Raw genomic sequence first — 15,498 nt, 5'->3', positions numbered from 1 at the left:
GGGGCCAGGGAAGAGGAGCGAGTTGGGAGGCACGCATCAGGGTGTCCAGAGGGACAAGGCTCCCCGCTTCGCTCTGCTCCACGCCACTGTCAAAAGCAGGATGGCATACGAGGCCAGGGAAGGAGGAGCAGCAACTTCACGCTGCCAGGCAGGAGCATCGCAGAGAAACAAGCAGGACTGCCCTGGCAGGACATCCTCCACCTGCCACCCACTCACCACATGTCTGCGGGGAGGCACAGAAGTTACCCAGCACTCGTGGTACGGGATGGAGAGCTGCCAGAGCACAAAACGGCCTTCCCTCCATCACCGGCCTTTGCAAGGACCCCGCAGACATGAGACTCTTCCCAGCCCAGCTGCCAGGCGCAGGACAGGGAGCATTAAGTGGAAGAGGAGCCCTGCCACGGCACAGAGGTCTCCCATCGTCACCTGGCCCTGGCCTCTCCTCCCTCCTCTGCTGAGGAGGCGCAGATGGCCGACACCGCACAGCCAGTCCCAGGGCAGCCGGCAAAGCCCAGGGAAGATTGAAGGCTCTGAAAGCCCGTCGAGAACGGCTGAGAAATGCAGGGCAAGGCAGGGGAAACATGGGGACACGACACAGAATCGGGGCTGAGGTTCTGCAGAGTAGCAGCCGAGCAGTGTGCCACAGCCTGGCGGGCAAGGGGAGGGCACGCCTGTGCACGGCGCAGGCACCCGGGAGCAAATGCAGCCCCGGCACTAGCTGGAGAGCCAGTGGCACGGGCAGACCCTCCCCTGCAGCTTGATACACCCCTTGCACAACCGCTCTGCGGCCGGCGCGGGGCGGAGACAAGCAGCAGGAAGACGGGCTGCCCCGCTCCTTCCCTCGAGCCCCCAGTGAGGCGTGAGCCCCGGGGAAGGACGGGAAGGAGGGCCCCCGCCACGACTGCTCTCGCGCCGGCTAAGTCACATGAAAAGAAGGAGCACGGGAAGGAAGCTACTTTAAAAACCGTTGCCAGCAGAACACCTTCCCGGTTGTTTCGGCCCTTTTGGCACCAAAATGTCTCCTGACAACCCCTGCCACGTTAACCAATAAAACAATGCCACAGATTAGAGGAAGGAGGGAGGAGGGGAGAGAGGACGCTACTGCCATAAATTGCTTTCCCCTTCCCATCAGGATTCCTCAGCGGTAGGGAGCAGGCTGACCCTAACGTCGCTTCTGAGCTGCTTGACCGCAAGTCGTCTCGTCAGAGAGTTGGGGCCAGACGGAGGGACAGCCCCGGCCACCGAGCCGGCATTTAGCATCCAGGACAACCTGCAGAGCAAGAGGTCCTGCCTCGGCCTGCAGGGAAGACCAGCCTCAGTGGCGGTGAGTGCCCCTCGGTGACCAAGGCGGGCCACTCACGCTCGTTATCCTTTGACACCATGCAAGGCCAGCGCCAGCCCGCACCGCCTGCGCATCGAGGTGAATAATGACTAAAGCAAAATGGCCATGAGGAATCGTTTGCCTGCCATCCAGCCCATCTCCTCCTCTCCTCAATCACTTCCAGCTTTGATTAGACAAAACAAGAAAGTTCTCCCTTTCAAGCAGAGGCTAGTGCTCTGCTTGCCCAGCGTCCTGGGATGGGACCGGGAGCTCCCCAGACGTTAGCTGCTTCTCCTCTGGCATCTCAGCGTTGCTCAGGGATGGCGCAGGGACCTGTAGAGAGAAGACAGCAGTGACTTGCATGAACACACCCCAATACAGAGCATCTGTTTGAGCAGACAGACACGTGGCCCCACTGCCCTGATCCTGCCTCCAGCTCCGCCAGGCAGAGGACTCAGCTGTGCTTGGGAAAAGGAGAAAACAGGGGCCACCAAACAGGCAAAACAGCAGCTTCATGAAGATCTGGAGCACTGGACTGCTCCAGCAGAAGTGGTCTGGACTGTTTCCACCAGAGAAACAGGCAGCTCATGGCCAAGCAGGAGTAGGCCGGCCCAGCCATTTCCCACCATGTTCACAGAATAATTTAAGTGGGAAGGGCACTGTGGAGGTCTCCTGTCCAACCATATCCTCAAACCGGGGCTAATTTCAAAGACAGAGCAGGCTGCTCGGGGCCATATCCAGTGGGGCAATGGCGTTCTCCAAGGATGGAGATCCCACACCTGCCAGGGCCCCTCCCAGGGACAGCCCTCCAGCTTGCACTCAGTGCCAAAACAAGATGCCTGCCATCTCCCACCCCTCCTCAACCCCTCCTAGCCTCCATAGGTGCCAGCTCCTGGGTGCTCTCATGGCAGGACTGATATCTCCAGAAGCGCAGCCAGCTGTGATTTCCTTTGAGGTTTACCTAGGAGTCAGAGGAGCCCAGCACCCTCCCAGCCAGCTCCAGAGAGACGCTGGTGTCCAGGGCCAGAGCACAACAGGCTTTTCATCGGCAGCCCCTCAGCAAAGCCCCAAGTGTTGCTTTGTTCCTGCTAAGTCACGCTACCAGCTTTCTCTCTGCTGGCCCAAAGCACCAGCAACTCCAAGCAGGCGCAGCCCACTCACCCCTCCCCCAGAAGGAATCACTCACGGCACTCAGGTGAGGAAGGCTGCCATCCTTCTGCTGAGCGCTGCTCTCCTCTGCCTGCCCATCGGGGCCCTGAGCGGCGGTGGGCTCTTGAGCGCTGGGCCCCCGTGGGCACGACTCCTCCTGAGCTGTGCTCTCCTCTTGCTGCAAGATGCCCCGTCTGTCCAAGACGCTGCAAGAACAGAATCACACCGTCAGAGACCCACGCCTCCCCTGAAGCAGACTTCTTTTCCTGGCAGGGAAAGCGCTCGTGGAAGACAAACGTCAGGGGAAGGGGTTCCTCTCCAAAACGGGCTGTGCACAGCCCAAACCTAGTTTACAGTGTCTATGTTCCTCCTGTGAAAACCAAGCCCCTTGGAGAGCAGCCCAGTTCAGAGGGTGGGAGCCCACCGAAACGAGCGCCCTGGAAAGAGCCTCCACTCCATACGCTGCCCCAGGGAAGGGGAGCCACTCCTCCGCTGGCTTCCCAAGCACACGGTGATAGGGAGCACATCACAAGCTTGAATCACTGAAGATATGCAAGGAAGGCAACACAAGACCCTCCCCCCCAGAGCATCAAGCCGTGCCCCAGGTGACCTCCAGAAGCCCTCAACACACAGAGCGCCAGCAGAAGAGCAGCCAGGTCTTGTACCCAAGCAAGGAGAGCTCCTCAGGGTCCCGCACTGGGCTCTGGAGGCAAAAATGGCAGGGCTGCCCCTCGAGAGCTTACCTGGGGGGCAGAGGCCCACAGAGCACCTCACAGCAGTTCTTCACTATGTTGCCATGGCTGTAGGGATTCTGCACACGGTTCTTCCCAGTCCAGGACCCCTTAATCTGCAACAGTCAGGGCACAAGCTCAGCTATGCTCCACCGACACCCGCCCCCAGCCCACGGAGCCCTGCCTCAGCCCGCAGGGCATGCCAGCAAGGTGGACGCAGCCATGACACACCGAGGAAGCGATGAGAAACAGAGATGGCTCAGAGGAACAGAAAGACTCTACTTACGTCTTCGTTGGTTGTCTGATTCAGTGCCACCAGAAAGGTGTGGAACCCGGTTAACCCCACCACCGACCACAGGGTGAAGAAACAGATGAGCACCTCCAGTACAGTGAGAACAGTTAAGGACTGGGAACGGCCTGGGAACAGTCCCACCCCACCTGTGCCACTACCCCCAGGCGCACTACCCTAACTTCCCTTCCTCTTCTAGACATGGTTTTCTGTTTTACCCTCCTCCCAAAAGCCACAGAATTGCTCCTCGCCTTGTAATCATGGGGGAAGATGCCCTGAAAGACTCCTTAGAGAAGCCTGGGCATCAAGACTCCAGTCCCTCCATAATGCAGCTCACACTAACCCCCAGCTTTGGAGAAGCCAACCCCTCCGCACTGTGGAAGGATATGTCCCTGGGGTTTCCTTCAATGTGTTCAGAAACCCAATCTTCAGAGATTCTGGCAATACAAAGAGAGCAATATTTTTTCTCTGGAACATAACACCGAGTCCAGTTCCCATTCCTACTCCATCACTTCTGGGTTTGCAACACCGTCTGTATCCCCCCCTCACCCTTAGCCAGCCCAGCCCTCCACCTCTCCATAGCCAGACTCACTCAGTGCTACGTAGACTATGTTGAAGGTGAAGATGTAGATGGTGAGGAGTGAGAGCGAGAGGATGAAGAGGTAGAAATAGCGGTAGTTCCTCTTCCCCACGCAGTTGCCCACCCAGGGACAGTGATGGTCGAAGCGCTCTGTGAAAGCGAAGATGGAGATCAGTGCTGCTCTAGCACGGTCCTGCACACCTCCAGACGCTTACTCCTGTGCCCCGAACTCAAAAATTTCCACGGCTGACAAGGACTCCCTGGGCCATCAAGTCCAACCCTCTGCTAACTCAGGGCCCCATATCATGGCCCCCTTCCAGAAGGGGAGGCGAAGTAAGAAAGTGCAAAACTCTTTTACTAATGAGTCGTTTTGCACATTAAGATAGAGTTTAAGAGCTTGGCCCCATGCATGTCTTCTCTCCCAGAGACCTGAGGTATAATAGCTTTTACGAAAGCAGCACACAGGTTAGGTGAAGGTCTGGGGGTTCAGAAGTTCTTATCTAACCCGTGTGTCGCTTTACTCCTACTAGAATAATTAGAGGAGGGTCCAAGGGACCGCATAGACACGCAAAGGGCTGGGAACCTGCAGAGGAGGAGAGGGATCCAAAAGAATGGGTTTTCTTCCTTGAGAAGGGATGCTGAACACGAGCCAATGAAGATACGCAAAAGGGCTAAGAGAGCATCTGCTATGCAGCAAGGCAAACAAAAAACAGGGGCACTCAACATAACGGCAGAATCTCTGTGCTGATGCAAGGAGCTGCTTTCACACAAGACACAGCTCTCCACTGGAACCCTCTAGCCCAGCCAAGGCCAGCAGTTCAGTGAAACTCAAAAATGGACTGCACATTTACATGGACGAGTTAGACTTATGTTAGACTAGATATTGCCAAAGAAGTACTGGCAAAGATGAACCACCTGGCTTCAGGTTCTGAGCAAATCTCAAGCTCCTTGAGCTTAAGATGAGGCAGACTGTCCCCGTCTGTTCACACAACACCGTTCTGGACTCGTTCAGCAGGCGCAGTGTGAGACCTGATACAGGGTGAGACCGGGTGCAGATCTTCACCTGTTCTCTTCCAAAGGCTCTCACCTAACACCCAGGTGCAGGAGCAGGCACGGCCTCTTCTACTTACCCACACAGTTGTCGCAGATGCTGCAGTGAGAGGCACGGGGCGGGCGGAAGATCTTACATGTGTAGCAATACTTCAGCTTCACTATCTGGTTGTTGATCTGGAAGTTTTTAATCCGCGGGGGTGGGCGCTGACCCTGCGGCACGGTCCCGTTGGTGGCCTCTGAGAGAGAGAACCAAGCGGAGTTCAGACCCGCTGCTACAACACGACAGGCCTAGAATGACAACTCGCCTCCCTGCTTTTCCTACCAGTGGGATCAGAGCCTGCTGGGTCTAGAGCCAGCGGCTGCAGCTCTGTTCGCAGGGTCCAGAGCCAACCTGGCAGCTTGGAGGCAGGAAAAGGGATGCCAGAGCTTTCATGGACATATTGAGAGGGGCCGGGGGTGTGTGTGGGGGTGTGTGTGTCACTGTACAGACCCGCATCCACCAAACTTCCTCTCTACCTGAAGGGTCAAGGGGCCCACACCAAGCTTCCTGCACCCCTTCCCAAAAGCAAACTGAGTTTGTATGTACACAGCTACAAGAGAGAAAACAGCATGTGAGAAGGTTCCCAGAAAGGGAAGCAGGCACATCGCACCATCTTTTTGTGACTCAGCCAAGCAGAATTAGCCAGCAGCTGGTAAGATGCCCCATTTGGGGCAATCCTCACTTTTGGAGGGCCAGCCAGGGAGAAGGGCTCTGCAGAGAATGTAGCCTATAGATACGCCAGAAAAACAGAGGCTTTTCCAGCCATCACCAGCCCAGCTGGCTCCATACTCACCAATCTCCATCTCGATGAAGGCTGCCTCATCAGGCAGGGCTCTCGGGATCACCCCAGGATCACTGAAGCTCGTCCGCAGGAGCGTGGCCATGGCAAATAGGAAGAGAACTGCTGCAAACACGGGGATGGCTGGGGACAGCTGGACTGCCAGGTACCGACACCTGCAGAGAGACGTCAGGAGGCGATGAATCAGACCACCGCAAGGTCTGCCTGAGCCAGGGCCTGAAAGCCTGGCAAGGCATCAGAGTCCAGACTTTTCTGAACACTGGTTCAGAAATCTGGAGAAGAGAGGCTGTTCAGCACTTCCTTCTGATCCCACCACCACAGGGAAACATCCCTGGGGCAGCTCTAATGACCAGCCATGATCAAAGTACCACCATGTTTTTAACCAGCCAGGCACAGCGTACTTTCCAGCATTTTGTTTTGTTTCCAGCTCCCATTTTGCTCAGAGTCGCGGGCGACGCTAGAAACGCAACCGGCCAGCTAGAGGGATCCTGCCTAGAGGACACCCGCTGCAGCCAGCTGCCAAGGGACGGACCGTGCCTCTAGGAGAAGCACCCAAGGCCTGGTCTGAGAGCCCACCACTGGAGCCGGAAGGCACGGAAGCACTTCGGAACGGTGGGAATCTCTGGCTGTCCCCTAAACAGGCAGCAGCTTCCAGTACCACAGAAATTACCTTCCAGGGATGAACTGCGTCCTGTGCTTCCCAGGAACGCATTCACATGGAAGTGCAACATTCCCATGCAACAAGACGCCTGGCTTCCTTTGACTTCTCTGAGGTAAGGGACTCGAAAGCTCCAAATAAAGTAGAAAGGCTCCTGCCCCAAGACAACCCCAGCTCGAGAGAGGAAACACAGCGTAAGGTTTGTTTTCTTTATAAATACAGAAAGGTCCAATGAGGAATTTACGTTGCTAATCCCGCTGATTGAGGCAGTGCAAAGGGAGCAAGGAGATTAATCTCACTATGCCCCGTGTCACTCCTGGACACCCGCAAACATGTCTCCATGGGCACTGCAGCACAGGCCACGCAGAAGGCCTGTACGGAAGTCATGGTTTAGAGACATTCTGGGCTGAAAGAAAACGTGTTTTTACCCCGATTCCTTCAGAAAACCCCATTTATGTTGGCGTGAAGTTCCTGTGGAGGTTTCATATGGTTTAAGGGAAACCCCACCCAAATCCCAAGGCTTGTGTAAAATTTCAGCTCTCCTTGCATGCCTTGCTTCCCCAGGTTCCTCCCAATGAAGCTGGGTACCCCGGCTTTCTAGTAAGCCCTGACTCCACAGGGGTGGATCCAACCCAGACTCCTGCTCTCCATAGTTGCTTCCCAAGAAAACGTAAGGCTACTGTGGTGAAAGGCGTGGGATTATCCTCCCCAGTGGATCTGTCACCCTAAGCAAGGTGATTTCTACGACATCCGTAGCATTAACTATTTAATTCTGGATAGCCTTCCCACCCATAGCTTCTCCAAACGCAATAAAGTTTCTAGCTCCAGCTGGTTCCTTTGCAGCACCGAATTCTGCAAGCCCACCATCCGCTGCAGGAAGGCTCACTGGGCTTCAGTTTGCCATTGCTTGACTCCAGCCACTGTCCCCTGTGTGCGACGAGGTACAGAAAGGGCTGTATACTGAAGCCACAGTACGCTTTGACCACAGCCGCAACACGAAGCATCCACAGCGATGCACAGGGCCTGTCCCCTAAACCAACGTTGTTAATTTTAGACGCTACAAACTCTGCAGTTACTCGAAACAACACAACCCTTAGAGCCGTCCATGTGCAGAGTCCTGCCTACATTTGAAAAGCCAGGCCGAGCGGCCAGAGGGCTGAGCTTACCGCCTTTAGGCAGCCTAAGATAACTGTGCTTTCCCTTTGCAAGGGCAAAGTCTAGAAAGAGAGCTGCAAGTCAGTCAGCGATTAAACAGAAACCTTGGATCCATTTTGGGAAGGAATATGGGTTTATTCTTCTAAAAGCTGGACGCCGTCTGCCTCAAAGGGCTGCAGCTTGACCCTTGTCCAGCTGACATGATAGCTTTTATAACCGCTGTAACAACATGAACGTATTATGGGCTCAAAATATGGATTCATGAACTGTGTTAAAGCTGAGCTGAAACTGCGCCAGAGCTTCCAGCCTCAGATATACACTAACACCTTATAAGTTTCTTCGGTGTACTGTCAGCAAAGAGATTTATTACCTGCGAGCGCATGATCCGTGCCGGGGGTACTCTCCCAGGCACAGACCTGAAAGCTTTACACAGCAGCACTCAAGAATAAAAGGGACCAGTCCCTGCAGTGGCCGGTGCAGTCCCCGCTCAATCTGCGTACAAGCACGAGCGTGGGATGTGACTCACTCCCTGCTGACCATTTCCTATGCATCTTTGTAAGGAAACCTGCCCTTTGGGGATGCAGCAAGTCCTGCTGTCCCTGAGGCACAGCAAGAGTGGCCTCAAGATCGATGTTACCACATCACAGAGCGTGGTGTGGGAATGGGAAGAAGCCTGCAATTTTAGGAGGTGAGAGATGAGTGCACGACCATCCTCCCCGCTGTGGCAAGGGCAACAGCACCATCCAGCCAGTACCCAGCCCTTCCATCCAGCTCCCAGCGTGGCACAGGCACAGGGCATGTTACGTCCCCAATTCAGGAGGGGAGAGAAGCAATCCCAGACAGACTGCCTGTCTGCCCAGAGGTGGGCAGGGGGGAGGACAGGGACAAAGCCCCAGAAAACACCAGATGCCTGCTCTCCTGTCTGATAGGGAAAAAATACCTAGAAACTCACACAAGGAAGTATTAACGCTAGCTCCTTCAGCCACCGTTCACTGAAGCGCATGAGATGTCTGCTCAGCGAAGCCATTGTCACTGTCCCTCCAGCACGAAGCAAGCATCCAGGCGCTGTGCTGGACGCTCAACCCCGTCACTCAGACGTGCCCCAGCACAGCAGGGGCCGAGCAGGGCCCTCCTGCTTCCCCAGGTAGCAGGGCTGGCAGCGCTGCTGCATCCCCTCGGCACGAACACGGCCTGGAGGCGAGGTCAGAGATGCGTGAGCGAGACAAACCCCCACCGCACTGAAACTGCATCCCGAGACACAACACGGAGCCCACTGCGTGCCTCCCTTCCCCTCCCTTGCTTTTAGGACGGCGTCTTTCAGGGAACATGCCCAGTGCATCCGCCATGGCAGAGAAAGCCGAGCGCCGTCCAGAACGGCTGAGCAACAGGTAAGGCCACCGTGTGAGGTTTTGACTTGGTACTCACTAGCGCTGGGGAGTCTTCAGTCTAGGACTCGTCTACAGCGCGATTACGATCAGCAATTCATTTACAGTGCTAAGTAACAGACATTTTAAAGATCTTTTGTTTGGGAAAGCTGAGAGTCAACAGAGACATACTGTTGGCATGTAAGGATATTGCTCCTCCTCCACTCCCAGTGCAATATCTGTGTTCTTGAGCATTTTGTCATCTAATAGCAGACAATAACAGCACTATCACAACTCATCATCGTGGGGGGGGAGCGGCTGGGGGGCGAGAAAGGCTTAAACAAAGAGATCATCAGAAGGCAGAGTGGGGGGGAGAGCGGCAAGAAGCAGCAGCTGGGAGGTGCCACAGTTTACAGTGCAAGGACTGCTTTGACCGATTACTTTGCGACCACTTCGGAAGGTCTGTTGTAACCAGCACATTAAGGAAAGCTCTGGAGGAAGGGGAAAACAAACACGCCAGCCCCGATGGAAGGGGACTTCAGCCACGGCCATCAGGCAGCACATCTCACAGGCAGGTCCCTCCAGGGTTCGGCGCAAGCTCTGTTGTATAATTCATCTATACCTCTCTTGGAAATCACCTATTTAACTTTCCTAAACTAACGCATAACCACACCAGGTACTTGTCCCGAACGCTAGCGAAGCAAAGTAGTACCTTTACCAAATGTCTGACCCTCACCAGAGCACTTACAGTCATCTGCATCTCCCAGGTCCGGGACGATTTCCAGAAGCTGATGTACTTGCGGCAAGCGTGGAAACGGGTTGCTCTGAAGACCTGGGTAACCGCTGCACTCCAATGCTACAAGTTTGGGGCCCTTTCCCAAGCAGGACTCGGGCAGAACTGGAGCTGCCTACAGAAACTCTCCTCGTCTGTCAACAGCGACACAGAAAATGCTCGCTAGAGACCCGCTTCAAGCACAGTTCCACCGCGAGCACATGCCACGTGCTTCCAACCCAACTGATGCGGCAACCGACTTTAGGCAGGAGACAGGAACGTTACGCCGGCGTTATTGCTCTTTTCCCAGCTACACTTACACCTCCACACAGGCAAGAGAGCACCCTGAGATCCGCGTGGGGAATGGTGGTGCTACAGAGGACGTGCAGGCTGCAGGGAGAGCGAAGCTGTCTTCTGGAAAGGAGCCCACGCACAAGAAAAAGGGCACGCGATCCAAAAACCCGGGAGCAGCCCCCTCACGCAGAAACACGTCTTCACGAGCAAAACGAGCGGAACTCTGGATACCAAGTTTACCTCTGTCGAGAGAAACTATAACTACTAAAAAGCACCGATCAACTTGTGTGTAAGTTCTGATAATGCTTGACATAGACCTAACCAGAGGTAAAAGCCATCTCAGAAGCACCTCTTTTTCAGTGCAAAATCTTGGATCTTTGGGGTTTGGCGGAGGGGGGGGGGGGGAAGTCACATGACAGGTCAAGCATAGGTTTTTTTAAACTCATCAGAAAACAAAGAAATTTTAATCTCTACATAGCTAAGAAAGTAGGAAAAAAAAAATACAGTGATAAATGTGCTCGGTTATTGGAAAAGCAAACAGCAGCCCCTTTCCGCACTCAGGAGCCTGGCATTGCGGGCGCTATCTTGCCTATAACATTTACAAATGTCGAACGTTCGCGCTGAAAAGCTGAAGACAAAAGAAATCCAGTTCTCTCACAGCTGCTTTGGAGAGCTGAATGGAGAAGTCTCGCTTCAGGAAGGCCATTACAGACACGCTGGCAAACTTCAACCAGGAAACCCCCAGCAGCCAGGGAGAGGACGCGACATCCCATCGCCTTAATTCCCAAAGAGATTTCACTAAGTGCTTTACCTGGGCTTCTCCTGGCGCTTGAATACCACGAGCATAGTTAGACAACTAAGCGCCCTATCACAAAAGCTGACATACCCAGTAAGTGTCTGAAATAACGCCAAGAGGATATTAAACAGAATTTTATGTGACACGTTACGGTCACGGAGTAGACCCAATTAAATATAGGTCTCGGCCCCTGCAGGGACCTGCCTCAGCCCCTGAGCAGTAGGAGCTGCTTTCTGCCAAGGTGGTGGCGAGAGAGGTGCCCTTGGGCAGAGGACTCCGGTCGCTGCAGAGCACTTCCCCGGGAGCCAGTACAGCTCCACGGCCCTCTGCCTTATCTGGGAGGGAGGAGCCGGATCTCCAGGTACAGCACTGATAGCTCAGCCAGCCCTCTGGGTCCTGCTCGCTCCCCGATGAAAAGACTTACCCGATTCCAGACCACAGTTCCGCGGTCTAGGGGATAAAAACATAAAAACTCCCGCACACGGGGCTGAGGTAGCTTCAGACCGTTCAAACTGTAGACACAGCAGATGAGCCGATGGCATCGGAGCTACTTGGAGGGGGGAAAAAAACCCAAAAAACCCACCAGCAGCAGCCCAAACAGAGAGGCTGTCATTTCACGGCTGGGGAGGACTCTTTCAGCGAGGAGCGCGGCGGCTTATCTCATGACGTGCGACGCCAGTCACCACCGGCTCTCCAGCGACAGTGTTTGTAATCAGAGCCGAGCCACAGCAGCCTGGAGGGCGAGGATCAAACCCGCACTGGCTCGGATCGCGTAGCGAGACATTTTCTGGCTCCAGGCATCCCCGAGCCTTCTTTAGACAAGGTGTGACTGCGCAAGTGATTCAGCTGAATGAAATAAGCATTCACAACACAGGCACCCCTGCAGTGAGCGTACAAGAATTAAAAGGACTCCTCCACCCACCACAGTCTGCTTCTCTCCAAAACCAGATCCTAACAACCCAAATTGTTCCTCTGTAGCACAAACTTTAAGGGGGAAACCATGAATTTCTGCGCAAACACCAAAGAAGCCGCCAAAAGCTGAAACGAATGGATAACACAGTGAAAAGATCAAGGCCGAGACCCTCATGCAGAAGCACCCTAACTTCTATGCAGAAGGCATACAGGGTAAACAGGGCTCTCGAGCAGCCAAGCCGCTCATCTTCTCAGCTTGGTCGGTGGAACAGAGACGTTGTGGAGTGTTTCTGGTTGGGAAGGCAACACTTCATCCCTATCCCAAATTCAAAAATCCCCAAACAATTTCTAAACAAACCCATCTCTTTCAAACATATAACATTAAGGTGTTGTGCATTGAGAGAATCAAATGGATATTTTGGATTTTCCCAAACTTTCCCTCATCTTCCCAGTCGAAACCACTCAGCTGATTTAACTAAAATTCAGAGGCGATTCTGCTCCCAGCAAAACTTCCCCTGGGCCAGCAGCCCCCACAGAGACCGCCCTCCAGCTCTACGCAGAAGGCATGTCCTGGATGTCTCGGTGCGAGCAAGGACGTGAGCGACCCCTCCGCAGGCCTCTGCCTCCCAGAGCGCAGGAAGGGTCTTTTCAAGGAGTTTCCAGTCACCCGCTGCACCCATGGCCAAACTAACCATTGCGCCGCCGGCTCTGCCGACACAGCCTAGGACTGGAAAGGCAGCCTTGGTTCGCTCTGCCCCGCGCGACCGCGGCGGACAGCTGGCGAGGGCAAAGACGGCAGAGCGGGATGTGGCTTCACTCTTCTGCTAAGGACAGGCTCCGCAGGGAGTGAGAGCAATTATCCCTCGCAATAAGTGTTTCTGGAGCAGTAATAAGTGTTTCTGGAGCAGTAACACTTACTAATTCTTCCTGCAAGGCAGGAAGTCTTAGCCCCATTTTTCAGATGGGAAAAAAACAAACAACAAAACAAGCAGTGGTGTCATTTCATACCTTTGAATTCAGACTGAGTCAGGGATAATTTTGGTTTTCCACGCTCGGGAACCCCAACACCTCGCATTTACAGTTGTACAGCACCTGCCTCCAAAGCTACACGACGATTAAGCAGAAAAACCAGTCTCATACCTGACCAAGACCCGACGTTAGCCACTTCATCGCTGCTGTTGGGATGTGGCAAGCCTCGGCAGACTGTTCCAGAAAGCCCTTTCTGAGGCTGCCAGCGATACCCGCTAACGAGAGGGGCTAGGGAGAGCAATGCCGGGCCAGGGGAAGTTGAGACAAGTTCCCTAGTCTGGGGGAGACGTCTAGGAGGCCAGCACCTGGGCAGAGTGCTTCATGTGTCTGGAGGAACAGCCAGGGCTTAACCAGCGAGCAGTGTCTTCCACTTGCTTTCCCGGCTTAAAGAGCTTTTGTGTTACCCAACACCGTTTAGGACCTTCGCCTCCCTAAGAACAACATAAACATGCTGATGGGGACAGAGGAAGGAAAGTTTCACAGTTGTTTAGCTGATCCAAGCTCACCCTCAAACCAGGCAAAAGGGGCAGTCCTGCCCCCTCCCCACAACATCAGTGCTTAGGCAAACACAGGCTTTTTTTTTCCTTTCTGTTTGTTCGGGGTTTTTGTAGGATCAGTCTAGGGCCAGATCAGTTCCCCAGCCCAGCTCACACGGGAGAGCTGTGGGGAGGGGGCAGGTCCTGCTCTTTCGGCAGCATCCAAGGCTTCGGCTGCAGGTCTTTAGGCTGCCGAGCTGACCTAAAAGGGTGGCCGGACCCTCCCCAAACACCAGGGCTTCAGCTCACGGGAGCGTCTGCTGTAGTGCAGCACCCTGCAACACCTAGCTAGCAGGCAGCTGCAGGGCAAGTTGGATCAGCGCTAAACCCCGGTGCCACCAAGCTCACTCCTTTTTTTTGTCAATTCTCCGGCTGGGTCACCTGCCTAACGGGGCTGAGCTGGGGGCCACACGCACACCCAGCAGGCAGGGACGCAGGCTCGGCCCCGCCGCCCGGCCCGCGCTGGCCTCGGCTGCTGCAGCAGCAGCGCCCTTGCACCCCGGCTATCCCCTGGGCAAGGAGCGCGCGCCCCAAACCTCCATCCCCTCTAGCTGTGCTCAGGACAAGGGACCGCAAGTCCCAAACGCACGGAAGCACAACCGGTAGGGACGGAGAGCCGGCCTCATGCCGCAGGCAGAGCCGGGGGAAAGCCCCAGCGGGGCCCATCCTCCCCCAGAACCTCCAGGGTCAATCCGCTACGGGTGAAGAGGCAGATCCCGCCGGGGAGAGCCGCACCGCGCCAGGCTCCTCTCCGCCACGCTCCCCTCCCTCTCCCGAGGCCACCGGGCGGACGAGCCCCCACCGAGCCCCGTCCCCGGGCCGTGGGGTCACCCGGCCGCCGCGGGGAACTCACTCAAAGGCAAAGAAGAGGGCGCAGGTGCCGAGGATGAGGAAGAGCGTCAGGTAGAAGATGCCCTTCTGCCGGGCCATCATGATGCGGCCGTCGCAGCAGAAGGTGTTCCTGCCCGGCAGCTTCTCCCATTTCCGAACCACCTTCTTCCTCGCCACCATCACCGACATGGCGGGGCCGTCACTGGGGCGGCGGCGGCCGCCACACGTCCAGGCGCTGCTCCTCCGCCGCCCGCGCCCCCGGCATCATCGGGGGCCCCGCTGGGCTCGGCTGGGCTGGGCTGGGGGCTGCGGGGAGAGGGAGAGCGCCTCAGCAGCGGGGCGGCGCCTCGGACCGGCGGGAGCACGGCGGGGCTCCGCGCCGGGGGGGCGGCGGCCGTCGCCATGGAAACCCCCGCGCCCCGGGAGGGGCGTCGCCATGGAAACCCACCGGGGGGGGGGGGGGGGGGGGAGGACAGGGCGCGGCCTGGGAAACCCCCGGCCCTGAGGGGAGCGCCCGGCGGGAGGGGGGCGGCGGGGCGGCCCCGCGCGGGCCCCACCGGGAGGGGAGGGGAGGGGAGGGGAGGGGAGGGAACGGGGCAGGGCAGGGCAGGGCAGCCCCCGCCCCGCGGCCGCGCCGGGACCCGAGCCCGGGAGGGGAAGGGGGGAGAGGAGAAGGAGAGGGCCCCGCGCCGCCGCCGCCACCACCGCCGCCGCCGCCGCTCACCCTGTGCCGCTGCGGGCAGCGCCGGGCGGGCCGGGCCGGGCCGGGCGGGCCGCTCGCTCCCTCAGCGCCGCGGGAGGGGCCGCCGCGCCCCGCGCCGCCGCGGAGGCGGGGCCGCGCCAGCCATTGGCCCCTCTGCGCCCGCCGCCCCGCCCCGCCGCTCCCCGCCTTCCCATTGGGCGCGCGCGACGTCACTCCGCGGCGGCTCCCTCCGCCCCGGTGCGGACAAGGGGAGGCGGGGCGGAGGGCGGGGCCGCGCCGGGGCTCGGCACGTGGCCGGGGGCGGGGCACGGCGGCGCCGCGGGGGGGCGGAGCACGGGCGGGGCGGGGCGGGGCGGGGCGGGGCGGGGGGCCGGGGCCGCACCCCGGTGCGGCGGCGGGGCCGGGAAGGGGGTGGCGGCTCCGGGGGGCCGGGGCGGCCGGCGGGGCCCGGGGGTTGAACCCCGCCCCCGCCCCGGTTTGGCCCGG

At 57.2% G+C, this 15,498-nt stretch overlaps 1 protein-coding gene across 1 annotated transcript; it reads right to left on the bottom strand.

Annotated features, from left to right (window-relative positions):
• Positions 1-939: 939 nt before the first annotated feature.
• On the bottom strand, positions 940-14,615 carry ZDHHC9 (zDHHC palmitoyltransferase 9). Its single transcript, XM_076347562.1, has 9 exons — positions 14,332-14,615; positions 5,957-6,117; positions 5,201-5,359; positions 4,083-4,220; positions 3,879-3,927; positions 3,488-3,590; positions 3,214-3,317; positions 2,508-2,676; positions 940-1,654 (listed from the first exon to the last, which is right to left on the bottom strand). The coding sequence occupies exons 1-9, from the start codon at positions 14,496-14,498 to the stop codon at positions 1,550-1,552; spliced, it is 1,155 nt and encodes a 384-aa protein (XP_076203677.1). The 5' UTR covers positions 14,499-14,615; the 3' UTR covers positions 940-1,549.
• Between the last annotated feature and the right edge of the window lie 883 nt (positions 14,616-15,498).

This window comes from Aptenodytes patagonicus, chromosome 9, assembly GCF_965638725.1.
Source record: "Aptenodytes patagonicus chromosome 9, bAptPat1.pri.cur, whole genome shotgun sequence".
Lineage (NCBI taxonomy): Eukaryota > Metazoa > Chordata > Aves > Sphenisciformes > Spheniscidae > Aptenodytes > Aptenodytes patagonicus.
This window is presented reverse-complemented; position numbering and strand designations above follow the sequence as displayed.

Bases quoted from the DNA above. Each gene is read 5' to 3' on its own strand.
- ZDHHC9 (XM_076347562.1), bottom strand. From the start codon at position 14,498: ATGTCGGTGATGGTGGCGAGGAAGAAGGTGGTTCGGAAATGGGAGAAG. The intron at 6,118-14,331 runs GTGAGTTCCCCG...GTCTCTCTGCAG, and splicing joins GCCCTCTTCTTTGCCTTTGA to GTGTCGGTACCTGGCAGTCC. The intron at 1,655-2,507 runs GTGAGTGATTCC...TTCTCTCTACAG, and splicing joins GCCTTCCTCACCTGAGTGCC to GTCCCTGCGCCATCCCTGAG.